Here is a 14,089-nt window from a genome sequence, read left to right as displayed (position 1 = left end):
CTCATGGGAAATGACCAGATCAGGTTTGCAGCCTGAGGTGGAGGGGGGGTTGTGCAGTTAAGAGAAGCACATACAGACTCAGTCAGTGACTTCTGAACCTTCTGAGGCTCATCTGACATTTTGCAAGGAACACGGGTCCAGTGGCACTGCAGGTGGTAATGAGTCACTGGGGAGGCTGCAGAGCTTTGTCTGGATCCCTGGGTTCCAGCAGCCACACTCAGCAACCTGGTTATGAAACACTCAGGGCAGTCTGCAGGGTGGTGAACTCCTTCCAGTTCCACTCAAATGAGCATTAGAAACACAATCTCTCAGCAGTTTGCTCTTTTGCACATTGGTGGAGAAAAAACAGCAGCAGGTTTTAAGGACAGCTTGTGAGGAAAGTTAATTGAATACTTAGTAATGAGCTAAGGATCAGAACGTGACAGGCTGAGGTTAAAGATTCACCTCTGTCTGGCATCCCCACACCTATCCCCCAATCCTCTTTGCAAACTGCTCCCATGGAGTGAATGCCCTGTAAAGTAGCTTCACTTAAAAGGTGAAATACTTTCAGCTTGACATCATCTACAAATACCATAATATGCTTTGGGTTTATAACCTAATATTTTCCTGGTTGTGAGCCAGTATCTGGGAATCGTGAAATACTTTTTTTCCCCTGACTATATATTAGAGGAATGATAAGAAATCAGAACATATTTGTCTTTCCTTCTTAGTGCCTCTAAAGAATGCTTTACAAAGAAGAAACATCTTTATCACTCACCTAGATGCATCAAGGCTTCTTTGTCCCAGGGCCAAGTTGCCACTCCAGCCAGCTCTTCCTCAGAGGAGTTGGCAAAGAAGATGTTGAGGTGTGTGGATCCATCCAGTTTGAGTATGTTCTTTAGTTCATTGACATCTAAGTATGCCCTGTAGGAAAAGAAAAGCACTTTTTTTCCTAAAGGTGACACAAAAGCAACAAAATATTGAAGAAGTGCTGCAATCCAGGCAAAGATCTTATAATATCCTGCATATCAATCACCCGAAATGTTTTAATAACCCACTCCCAAACTTCGATTACTTTGCATTCACATAGTGAATCTCATCTAACACTTCAGGCCATTGATTAACTAAGGCCACAAAATCCAAGGTAAATACATAAAGCTGTCCACAGTCTCAAGATAAGTCTAGGAATCTATTTATTAGGAATGTAATTAACCAAGTATTATGGTCAGTAAATCTTTTTACACCAGCAGTTACCTTGCACATTTCCTCTAAGCTGTTTGTTATTGTTACCTCTAATTTTCCTTCACAATAACAAGTTTCAAATCCTCAGGCTGACACAAAAACTTTGGCACCACTGGCAGTCACTTTTGCTGAGATGGACGTGGTCTAACCCTGACATCCCATGGATGGTTGGGAATTGCTATCTGCAGCCAGCAAAGTTGTGCCAAGATGTTTCCTGGTAAGAGGAATGGTACTGTACCATGAAATAAAGGTCCCCCAAGGTGAATAGCATTTCTTCTTCGCTTTTGGGATGCCTGGAGGTTACAGAGCAATTTGCTCGCAGGTAAATAAAGCAAATCCCTTAATCTTGATGCCTGTTGGAAGCACTTTGCTTCACTCCTTTAAAGGAGTAGACTTTGTCAAGACTGGAATACAGGAGCTACTTGCCAGTGTGTAGACCATGGTGCCACACTGCTTTCAGTGGCACCACGATGGTCTAACTCACAGTAAAGCTGGAGAAAGCAAAACATAAGAGTAAATCCAATGGTTCTCTGTTTCTAGCTCACACTGCCTTTTGATATGAAGTGTGGTGATAAAAGAATAGCTAAGAGGGTTACCTTGTTCTATATTCAAGTGGAAATAACAGAGAGAGATCACACTGAGTCAAGCACAGATGAATAGCTCATAAGGAAAGGACACCACGATGGCACTGAGCAGGTTGATTCCTGCTTCCCCAAGTCCCCCTTTCTGTTTGTTTGTGGTGTGTGTAGGGCTCACGTAGCTCTCACAAGCCACACACACTCACAGGCACCAAATAGGGTTCCCTGCATACTTAGGAAGGCTTTTGTTCCCAGAAGGGTGAAGAAAAAAATAGGGGAGTTGGCTCAGCACCAAGATCTTTCTGTCCTTCCCTGGAGGGCTCCCCAATGGAAAACACATTCATATTTCCACACTAGCTTCCCCTGCCACTTGCTGAAGTCATTGCCTCCAAAATAGATCATGGCTGGGTGTCCCCAGGCCCTCGCTGACTCATGGAGGAAGACGTGCTCTTTGGGGACACCAGTGGAAGGGGATGTTTCCATTCCATACAGTGTTTATCCTCCAATCCAGTGCTGGTGACATTCTGAAGGACAGGTCAGCACTGTGACCCTTTACACATTTCTCATCTCTTCCATGTTCCCAACACATCTGTGGAAAACACACAGACCTTCCCCTTTGCTGCTCAAGGGTGCCCTGCATTGATCTGCACAATGCTCTGAAACAATCTGCTTCCAGGATCTTCTTGGTGCCTTTGAAATCATCTCCAAACATGGGCTCATACTTAAGACACATCCACGAGCAACAGTTTGAAATTATTTGGGACAGCATCTCCAAATGCCAAAGTAAGGGCACTGGGGAAATCCGTGACAGGGGGTGCATGCATGGGCAGGCCACAGTGTGTACCACCTGCACCTATGGCAGCATCGGTGAAAGACAGCGGGCAAAAGTGTAAGGGAGGATGTGGGAGAGATGTGGGAAGAGAGAGAAGTGCAGAAACAGAAGCACTGAGTGTGTCTGAGTGGAACAACGTTTGTGTGTTTGTATCTCAGTGGGAAGGGAAGTCCTGCTGCCCGTGCTGAGACGGCGGCTGTTGACTCTGGATGCAGATGCTTTATGTGTATGCAAATCCCTGTAGGAGTAACTATAACCCAACTCCCCTCCTGAGATTACCATTTTTATCCTCGCTCATTCAAATAATCTAAACTAATATTTCTTTATTCTCAGATGTCTCTTTGCTTATCGTTTACACAATCCTATCCCCATTTATCTCAGTGCACAGTCACAATGACTCTCCCACTTGCATACAGCCCATGTGCTTCAGCACCTAGGGCTGTTTTGTACATGGATTATTATTGCAGAAAACATCCAGAGCAGACAGCATTTAACTCATTGGCCACTGATGTCAATGCTTCACTGAGACTGGACTCAAGCCTTATGCAAATCCACCGTACCAAGTCTTGGACTTGGGTTTATAGCATTTCTCTGACCACTACTTCTCTGCCAGTCAGTCAGGGGAAGGCTGTGAGCGAGCAGAATATATTCAAGGGGTGGAAGAACAGAATGCTAAGAGGATTTTTTAGCAAAGTATCTGCACGGGAAGAGGTGGAAATAGATCACGTTTGGAAGGAAGCAAATGCAAACCCCTTTGTAAAAGCAGTCAGCAACACCTAACACGTAAACATGCTCAAGCCCTCAGCTCAGGCAAATCCCTTGTAAGTGTGTGAACATGTGCTTGCATGTGCAGGAACAGAGGTGTGAGTGTGTAAGCGAGGACTTGGATTGTGCACACTCACGAGGCAGCCAAGAGCATGTAAGGCACCAGCGTGCGTGTGTGTAAGATAAAAACATGAGCTGGAATTCCATCCTCTCCTTCCTCCCCATGTTTCTAATAACCTCCCATCCCTATCCATCATCGCCACATTCCTACACTCAAGGAGGTATAAATTAACTACTTTTGCAGTTCATGTCCAACTCTGTAGCCGCAGGCAGCAGACCCAACAGTTACCAGGTCAAAATAGTTTTCAGTTATTGCTTTGGACTGGGCTGACTCCCCCCTGCTGCCTCGGCTGCTTTGTTATCAGCCCAGACTATCTGACCCAACGCAATCTGCGAGCACTGCTTACACTTCTCAAGGTTATGTGGGTCCCCTGATAGAGGACATAATGTCTGTCACATGGGCTCGTGCCAAAGGGAGCCAAAGAGCCCAGCCTTTCCAGCACTGCCAAACTCGCATTTCAAAGACATGAGTGCAGTCTTGGAAAGGGATCAAAGCCCTTCCAACTGTCATTAGAATATTTCCTTTATGCATCTCCCCATGAGTGCCAGCAACATATTTCATAAAATTCACTGGCTCGAGATGGTACCTCCAATATAAACCTGAATGGGGGAACTGTCAGGGCAAGTCTATGTGGAAAACAAAACAAAACCCAAAGCACAACAAAACACGTGTAATTCCTGTAATGGAAAAAACATACGATGCTGTGAGCGTGCCTTGCTCCAGAAAGCCTAATGAGCCTATTAGTGCATCATAAAAGGTCTCCTTTGCTGGAATCTGTTTTAGACATAGAAATTCTATGGGCTGTTTAAGGCCATTTGGGACAGCAAATCATATCAGGGAATGTGCACATTCCCACACAGATCTTTTCATTGACTTATTTGTTCAATGCACGGTTTTGGTTTGCTTTTTTCCTCTGCTGCAGCGTAAATAGCCCTCTGAAACTGTTCTGTGCAGCAGCTCACCCCTATCCAGCAAGCCCCAGCCCTGGATCAGTGATTGTGTCCCACACAGTGCTCCAGTTTCAGCCTAATGGAGTCCTTAAGCTCATCCAGCAGCATCTCTCGGTGGCCCTACCCACCCCATCAGTCACACCAGCCATTATCCCTGTGCCTGGCTCATCTGTCAAACCCATTTCCTGTCCATTTGGGATGTGACAGGTCCCCAGGCAACGAGGTGAAGCCCGTGGGCCACCAGCCCCACCTGCCCATGGGAGCCACTGTGAGGAGTTCCCTTTGCTGCACATCAGCTCCAAAGGCAAACCCAGCCACAAACCTCTGCTCTGAGCTACAAACACATTTGGCAATGGCTTTTAAACTCAGTTCTAATCGTATTAAATCTGGCCTTGGTGACTGGAGTCGAGCAGTTTTGTTACTGGGTTGAAAACTCTTCCTCTTTCTTTTCTTTCAGGTCAGAGAGTGGCTTCCCCATCTTTCCCTGATGTGACTGGGGTGCAGCCTCTTGCACTAGTGGTTGCTTTTGCAAGGAACACAGAGCCTTCCAGCCCTTACTGTTAGGAAACAGTTTTCTACTGTTTGCTCTGAGTTATTCTCTATTTTACTTTCAAAGACAAGTATCCCTTTACAGCAACAAAACAAACAGGGTACTTAAGGGATTATTTGCAAGACCCCACCTAAATACAGAATAGGAACTTTGCTATCTGCTCATTGTGCAGTATGGTCTCCAACTGCCTGATGAGTCTGTTAGGAATAGAAGACTCTACATTTCATCCTTAAAAAAACCCAAACAACAACAACCAAACCCAAGAGCACCTCCTGAACTTCCTGAGGGAAGTCAGCCTCAAAATGTCTCCATTTTCAATGCTGACACACAATGTTAAGCATATGGTAGGACAGAGTAAGTCTGCTGGAACTGTAGGGATTCAGTGCATCACTCTTCTTCCCAAGACTCCTTGTTTCTGCTCCCACAAGAGCTGTCAGCCCAGCCTAAACCACGGTGCAACTTAGCAGACAAGCAGAAAGCTTTTTGGGACAGCCTTGGAACACTTTGCCAGCAACCTGTGACAAATCCACGTGTGATTCCCAGCATGGTGTGGCTGCAGGTCTGGGTGTTCCCTTTGTCCTTCCAGCTCTCATCCTGGACTGACACTCACCCCAGGATTGACACTAATTCCTTAGAGGAGAAAAGAGCACAGCAGCCAGTGTGTGGACAGGCACCCACCAAGTGTCTGTCCTGGTCTGTCCTGTCCAAGATTTTAGGGTGCAGTGTCCATACAGAGATTTTCAGTGTCTGCACTGAACAGCAAGGAATGGCTTTGAGATAAATTATGTTCTTCCTGAAGATAATGGCAAGAGCCACGACTGCAGCAGCACTGAAAGCTGACCTTGAAATGGGGCCATTTGGCAGATGTGCTCCATTGTAATTTAGCTTTTCCCCCTGTGACTTCTCAGTCTTGGGTGGTTAGACATGGAACTCTCCTCTTGGAGATGCAGTGTTGATGCCAGGGTATAATCTGCCTTTTGCCTTCTGTCAGAGAGTCACAGAACAACAAGTCTGGAAAGGATGTGCAGAGGCCACCCCTGCCAGCCCTGCACCCCAGGGCTGAGGCATCTCTGATTGTCACACCAAGCCAATTTTCACGGAGTTCACCCCTAAGACCACACATGACAGGGACTCTGCCACTGCCCCAGCAACCTGCAGCCCATGCTTCAGTTCCTTTATGGTCAGGAAGCTTTTTTTCTCAAAGTCTACACATATATAGATATGTGTGACTGTGCCATTCCCCACAGACAGGGAGATTAGATTCACTTCTGCTCTACCAAACCTGTTGCTTATCTGAAAGCTTATTATATCTCCTGTAAAACATCTAATTTTTTTTTTTCAAATTTATTTCTTATTTCATTTTTAAGAACTCAGAAGGGGACACAGCCCTCAAGCTGAGAGCTTATCAGGGCCCTGTAACTGCCACGTTTGTCCTGTCTGTCACCTCCAACCTGACGTAAAGACACAGTAGAGATTTAAGACCTCCAAATATTTCAAACATTTATTTATCTTTTTTAATCCTAAAAGGTTACAGGTCTATTCAAAACCTGTACAAAAAGATTTAAAAAAAAAAAAAAAGAAAATCTACAAGCCCTCTTCAGCAGAGGACCTGCAATAAAATTTTTGTCTGACCTGATGTTAAAGATCTGCTTTGGCTGGCAAATTCAATTTTGCTTCTCATTTCAGACAGATTACTATAAATCATGTGCAGCAGGAAGTGTGCCTCATCTACATTTAGTTTAGTGTTAATTTAAGACACTGCTGTAAGTGTAGTAAAAGTCATGATAATTTATTGATAAAGGTATAAATCTTTCAGTGATTGGGACAGAGCCTGAAATGAAGTGGAGCCAGAATATTACAAGTGAAAGGCTCCAGGTCCCAGTTTAGATTCAGATCCTGCCTGTGTTCACACTGAAATCCAAGTGTGGAACTGTAATTCCAACTGCATCCAAACCAGGCAGTCACTGGGTCATGTCCACAAGCATAAATTGCAGGCACTGTCAGCACATGCAGGCTTGGCAGCTTTGAAAGAATTTTGGTTTATTCACTGTAGCAAAATGTCCTCTCCAGCCCCCAAACCTGATCTCCCGTTACAAGAAAGGAGAAAGGTTTTGGCCAAAAAAAAAAAAGTAATAACGACAAAGATCCAAGAAAAGCCACTTAAGATAATTGTTCAAATATAAATCCAGCTCCTTGGGTAGGTTTGGTAGCCTGTGCTGAACTCTGTGACACTGATAATGCACCAGGTGAGCTGGTTAAAGATGAACAAGGGGGGGTTTTCCATCAGTGACAGGATCTACAGTCAAGACTGACCCTAAGCAACACATATCACAAAATAAAAGCCCACATGGCTACAAAAGTCCAGGTGTTCACTTATCCCAGGCTGCCCTTTTCCAAACTGAATTAATTCTACCATTAGGACAGTGACTCAGGCTTTACTCACCCTATTAAATAATATTTAAAAAAAAAATAGAAAGAAATTAAGAGTTTTACTGTGCAAAATATGGGAAACCTTTGGGTCTGGGCTTTCTTTATCTTGCAACAGAAACTGAGAGCACCTCCTTGCTCAAAAGTAGGGAATTTTTACAACTATCCAATTATCAGTTTAATTCCATTTGCTTTGAAACACTGGACGGTCCTAGAAATAAACACATTCCTACTATAACATTTTGCTCTATGAATCTATAGGACTGAAAAACAAAGCACCCCATACACAAAGGAAATTGTTTGCTATTAAGTTCTAAAAATCAGTATTATCATCTACAGAACCCCAATGCCACAACCCTGCTCAGCCCTATTTTACCTCCTCATAAAAGACTTCCAATAAATGATACAGTTTTATCCCATGCAATCACTTAACTTATGGATGTTGTAAATGCAAAATCTACTCAACGGGCTGAACCACAGCAACAGGTTGGGATACATTTCATGGCTGGACTCCTCCAAACTTAGTGCTGGGTCCTGTCCTGGTTTGGTTCCCGTGAGCCTGCACTTTGAGCCAAGCTCTGCTCTCACAGGGCTGCACAAAAGTATCAGCACTGCCTGTGAAGTATTTGCTCCAGTGTAAATCTAGAGTTAGTCAGAGCAAAATTTGATTCTCAAAGTGCAGCTTCAGGTTCAAATCCAAAATCTCAAAGGAAACTTGAGTTGAAACAACCAATTTTTGCCCAATTTCTGGCCAACTTGCTTTTCTAAGGAGGGGAGGCGGGTTTCCTCAGATCTCCACAAGGATTCTCTCAAAGGTTTGCAAATCCTTGCCAAATCCTTCACAAACCTGGGCTCAGATTCAGAAATACAGTGAAAACAGATTTTTTTTTTTCCTTCCCCCCCCCCCCAGCACTTTTTGCTGCTGGTTCTGGCCAGGATAAAAAGGAGCAGAGGCTTGGGGGAAAAAAAAAATGATGCAAAAATTTTCAAATGTCAAACATGTTCTGTCTGAGCTCTGGGCAAAAAGTTGAGGTGGCTGTTCACGTACACAACATCATTTGTTTCCCCTCTTTATCCATCCAGCCTTTACTGCTCACTTTTCCCACCCCACTTTATATAACCTTTTTGTAGGTTTAGAGATAGTTGCCATTCTACAGACCATAAATATCTGATCCCTGAGCCTTCTGCCTTCTGCCCTGTCCAAGAGTGGAGCAACATTTGAGTTCACTCGTGCAGCAAGAGCTGAAAAGTCCCGTTTCTTTGTATGACCATAAAAAATTATTAAGCTACAAAGAACTACATAATATACTGCAGAAAATAACCAACTGCACAGAACTAGGCAAAGATATGCTGGCTGGCCAGCCCTCTGGAATTAAAAAGAAAACAAAGGGAAAGCCTTGGCAAAGGGAATTGTGATCTTACTGTACAATTAACTTCTGAGACAGTGAGTAGGATTAAAGGACGGAACATTTCAAGATGCATCTCTTTAAAATAGCAAAGCACTATGAAGTGTATATGCACAGTTCACAGACCTTTGAAATCAGCAACACTGGCAGGTTTATTTGTTTTGATTGTCTCTTTTTCTTTCTTTTACTACTTCGGTATTTTTTTTCTCTCCTTTTCAAGACTGGTGCCAAATGACCCATGAGAAATGTACTGTAATTTGCCTCTTATCTATCCCTCATCTCCATCTGATATTCCCTCTGCCCTGGTTACCCTGATGTTTTTCCAGACTCTACAGGCTGAAGCATTGCAACAAGGAGAAAAGTCAAATGATAAAGAAACAAGTGGTGTAAGGATATTTTCAGGAGCCTGTCCTGTTAAAACAGATTTCCTTTGCTGCTTTATGAAAACCTTTTTTTGGCTGCAACAAACCTCATTCATGTACATGGGAGAGTTTAAACCCATATAGGAAGGTGTATGTGTGTATATATATATATATTTTAGGCTATATTAACCATCAGTTACACTGCTTGGCACTTGCACAGTGCTTCCCCTCTGGGCCTCAAAATGCTTCCTAAACATGAAGAGAGACATTCCACTCTGGTCAAAGCCCTGACACCAGCCCCTGCACTGCTCCAAACCCCATCCACCCACTGAAGTGATACTGAATCAGGACAAGACCCCTTGTGCTGGGCCTCCCCTCAACAAATTTTACCATGACTGAAGAAGTCATGGAATAGGCCAACAGAATATTTTTTCCTTGTCTTCTGAATGGGAAAACTGCGATCAAGAAATGCAATAATTTGTTTGAAGTAACACAATCATTCAGTGTGACAGCGAGGATTATCCACTCGCTCTCTTGAGACTGCATTTTCTGATAATATGGATCATCTTTCCATTAAATAAGTGGTGTCTTGTGTTGCTGATCCTTGAAGTTTTCTGCTGGTGGCCGCTAATCATATTTTACAAGCCTTCACTCATATTTTACAGCCTTTGACTTGTATTTTACAATCTCCAAAGAAGTCCGGAATGCCAGTTGCTCCACAGCTGAAACATCAGAGCTCCCTATGATAAACTGGTCCTTCCTGAATCCCTCAGCTTCACCTTTTCTGACAATAATGCAGCACATAAACTTCATAAACAGAAACTGTTGTGGAAACAGGACTCAGCTTTCAAGGAGGGAGCACCCACCATTCTAATAAGATTTGGCATTTACACACAACCTCTCATCCCAAAGTTTCCAAGAACAACCAACAGATACAGGCACAGCAACACTACACAATAGTTCAAGTACAGGACATTTTGGTTACAGTCACCAGAACAAACCTGATTTTTTTTTAAGACAAGCACCAGAGACCAGGAAAGCAGCTTGTCATCACACCCTTGAATCAGGGCAAGAGCCTCTGTTAGCCACAGGATCACAGAATGCGCTGAGTTGGAAGGGACCCAAAAGGATCATTGAGTCCAACTCCTGGCCCTGCACAGGAATATCCCCAAGAGTCATTGGTGTGACTCTTTAGGATGGTCCTGTGCAGGGCTAGGAGTCAGACTAGTCAGACTGGAAGTTAGAGATCAAGAGGCAACTTGTGAATTTTTCTTTAATTTTCTTTCATTATGGGACTAACTTGGAGCAACTCTCTACATTAAAGATGTCTAAAAATTTCCACCACTGATACTCAACTCCAGCCTGTCCTTCTCATCTCCATCCTGGGTCAGGCTTGAGGTCACACTGACAGCCTGCCCAAACATGTGCCTTGCTGGTGGGACTCATTGTTGGAGTAACCTTGGTTTGGCACTTTTGGAGCACTTTTTGTCCCCTCTTTAGAGTCCTTGGAAAGCATGGGGTTACCCTATGGAGTGGCCACTGCTCTGTCCTGGGCTCCAGCTCCCTGTGCCATCTGCCCTTGCAGGAGCAACCTCAGGGAGATGGGATGGGTCAGAACCCTGCCTGGGTGGGCTCTGATGGTCACCTATCATGGGAATATTTGGGAATTTTAGGAAGGTCAGGGTGGGGAGCACTGGCCACAGGGTGCTCATGTGGCACTGTCTCTGCTGGGCGTTCAGCTGGGACTTTAAGAGGCTGGTCCTTTAGCATCTTTCCCAATTAACACACAGCAAAAAATGCAGGATGGAAAAAGAACAAGATCAAATTCTTTGCTCCTTTCATCTCACTTTTTGACACTAATCCTCCCTGCACATAAACCCCGTGCCACAAAGAGAGATATACATTGCGATTGGAACGAAGAGAGACTTGGAATCCAGCCGACATCAACAAAAAAATAAAACAAAATCATATATAACCACGAAGGACCAAGCATGTTTATTGCAGGCCCTTCTGGAGTTGATGGGCCAAAATAACCAGTCCAAATATGCAGCTTGCAAAACATCACTTTTGCTTTGGAGATGCCGCTTCTTTCCTGGTTTTATTTTTATAACTCATGGACTTCCAAATCTCATTTCTTAACCTCCTGGCAGGGCTGTGCATGAAGCTGGTCCTGCTCCTGTGGGCAGATCATCAGGGGCTTATGGTTAGGATAATCTCAATCTTCCTCTTTTCTGAGAAAGAAATTAAAACCTGATTCAAATGAGACTGGTTGAAATTTCCTCTTATTTCATCTTATGCAGGAAAGGGTAGGAGACACCCAAGTGAGATCACAAAGAACATAGTCTGGTCATGGAGACTTCAATTCAAGGAAACCAAGAAAAGCTTGTGCCCTGGCACTAAAAGCCTCACATTTCCAAAGTTCATGAGATTTTTTTTTCTCCCTGTCACAACAAAGGACTAATATTTAGCTCCTTTTGGATTATGGTGGTGGGGTTTTTCTCAGGTATATTGATGATTCATACATTTAAGTCTTTATCTTCAACAGCAAAGTCTTGAACACACTTTTTTAAGGGGAAAAAAACCACAAAACCAAAACAACTGAATAGTCTACTACTAAATATTATGAGATCTACAAAAGCTGTTCTTTCCCAGCCATGAAGAGATTACAAGGAAACCGAAAATGTCAGTCACCGAAACAGAAATTTTACATAAGAACATTCAGCTTTGAAGTTCCCAGAATCCACAGTAAAATTGCCAGGTGACCTGGCAGAAACAACAACACACCTGCAATGAAAATAGTTCAGAGTTGCAGAAAGAAAATACTGTGGACAGTGTGTTTTCTAAATCCAGCAAAACATGGCAGCAATGGCTGTAACAGCCACACCACTAACATAATGAACTCCTTGACATCAGAATCCTGCCCCTCATTTCCCTCTGTTGAGCCAGAGGGAAGCAGGAGGAAAGATGTAAATGTGCCTTTTCCAAACACTCAAGAACTTTCAGAGTCTCTGGTTTTTAAACCTGTGCAGGGCCTGCAACTTCTGCACAGATCCCACAAACCCCACCGTACATGAGTGGACGGTTCTTGAACTTGGGGATGTATCAAGCAGAAAATGTCCTCCACTCCTTAAATGAGCAGTGAGCAGCAGCCACAGCTAAATGCCCAGGTTATTTATTAGTTGGATGGAGGGACGTTTGGATTTCCTCACATATGGATCTGCTAACACGTGTACCAGAAAACAGGCGCTATCAGTGCAAAACATAAGGCTGATTGTAAGCGTTCCCTGGAGGACACACTTCCCAAGACCCTGCTAAATTGGACTGGCAGCTCATGAAACGTGCAGCACTGATCCAGCATGTAACTGTAAACTATAGGAAATCATACCCATATATTTGGCCTTCAGACATGAGTGCAGAAATTGCCTGTTTTGGCACCACGAGCCTGTGGATCCACTTGAATCAAACCCAGACCTCTAGCAAAGGGCTGTGAGAATGCAAAGATCTGTTCTCCATTGTCAGATGATAACACAAGAAGGGCAAAACTCTAATTTTCCTTTATGGCAAATTTCTTGACCGACTTTTGCCCTGAGTACAACCACTGTGGACAGGCCACACAGTTTAATTTGCCCATAAATAACAAATAACATTTGCAACCTCTCTCACTCTGCTTATCTCAGCCACACATCAGCTTTTGCCCTGGTTTGCTGCTGTAATTTATTGGTAATGTGTCACCATCGACTGCTACAGGACTTTAGGATCTTGATGGCTAAAAACCCAACTCTGCAAAGGATCCAGCAAAACCTGCAGGTTGTCATTTTTGCCCATTTCCACACACATAGACCTCAAATTATAAACCACATTTATAAAGCCAATGTTAACATGAAATGTCTTGCAGCTCCCTGTCAAAGACAGAGGGGGATTGTTATGAATTCCCTCACTTCCACAACTCAGATGCCAGTGCAGGCACATGCCAAGAACTTTGTAAAACTTGACATCCCGCCTTGCTCAGTTGTGGGGGAAGAGAAGGCATCCTCGAAGCACCTTTTGTATCATCTCCTCATGATGGATTTCTAGATCAAAAAAGTGGAAATGCTTCAGGTATTGTTCCCAGATGCATGAAAAGAGAACTTTGTGTCTGATCAAGATGAGAAGAGCTAAAGATTTTAGCCTGAATTTTTAAGACAAAAATCACAGAATCAGTAGAGTTATGAAAGACCTCTGAGGTCATCGAGTCCAACCTATGACCAAACACCACCTTGTCAACCAGACCATGGCACTGAGTGACACATCCAGCCTTTCCTTGAACACCTCCAGGGATGAGGATTCCATCACCTCCCCAGGCAGTCCATTCCAACGTTTAATCACCCTCCATAAATAAGACACTCTGTACCAAAAACACATGAATAAATCTATCCCCAGAAATAAATCTATTAGAAGAATTCTGAGTGTTATGAGGAGGGAGCCAGGAACTTCCAGCCTTTTTTCTGAATCAAATTAGGTGCAGGGGGAGAATCAAACAGCACAGATTTCTTCAGGCAAACTGGGAGAAACACACTCTGATGTGTCTGACGGAGGCATTTTACTCTGTGTTTGGAAGTTTATCATGACCGATCAATTCTGGAAGAATTAGTGAGCGCGTTCTGGGTTTTGGCACAGACACAGTCGTGGTAAAAATGCTGGAGGCAAAAGGGAAGTGATTTTCATAATGCTGTGAACTCTTGCCATCAATCCTTACCCAAAACATTTCTTGTACTCACTCTAGTGCAGTGCTGTTCTGTAGGAGCCTTCCCTTTACCTACTGCCCTTTGTCTCAGGAAAGCTCTCGACCTCACTCATGCTCTGGATGTGGAGATCTAAGCCAAGGACCAAAATCTATG

The 14,089-nt window shown here is 43.8% G+C and overlaps 1 protein-coding gene across 1 annotated transcript in view; it reads right to left on the bottom strand.

Annotated features, from left to right (window-relative positions):
* The window catches only part of PAPPA (pappalysin 1), a 177,626-nt gene that overhangs the window by 125,689 nt on the left and 37,848 nt on the right, over positions 1–14,089 (bottom strand). Inside the window, exon 3 of the mRNA XM_050319756.1 lies at positions 758–903. Coding sequence (XP_050175713.1) covers positions 758–903 — 146 coding nt within the window. The remainder of the gene's footprint in view (positions 1–757; positions 904–14,089) is intronic.

Source organism: Myiozetetes cayanensis, unplaced genomic scaffold, assembly GCF_022539395.1.
Source record: "Myiozetetes cayanensis isolate MyiCay16 unplaced genomic scaffold, myiCay2020 scf23, whole genome shotgun sequence".
Lineage (NCBI taxonomy): Eukaryota > Metazoa > Chordata > Aves > Passeriformes > Tyrannidae > Myiozetetes > Myiozetetes cayanensis.
The sequence above is the reverse complement of the archived record's forward strand: the minus strand, read 5'-3'. Positions and strand labels throughout refer to the sequence as shown.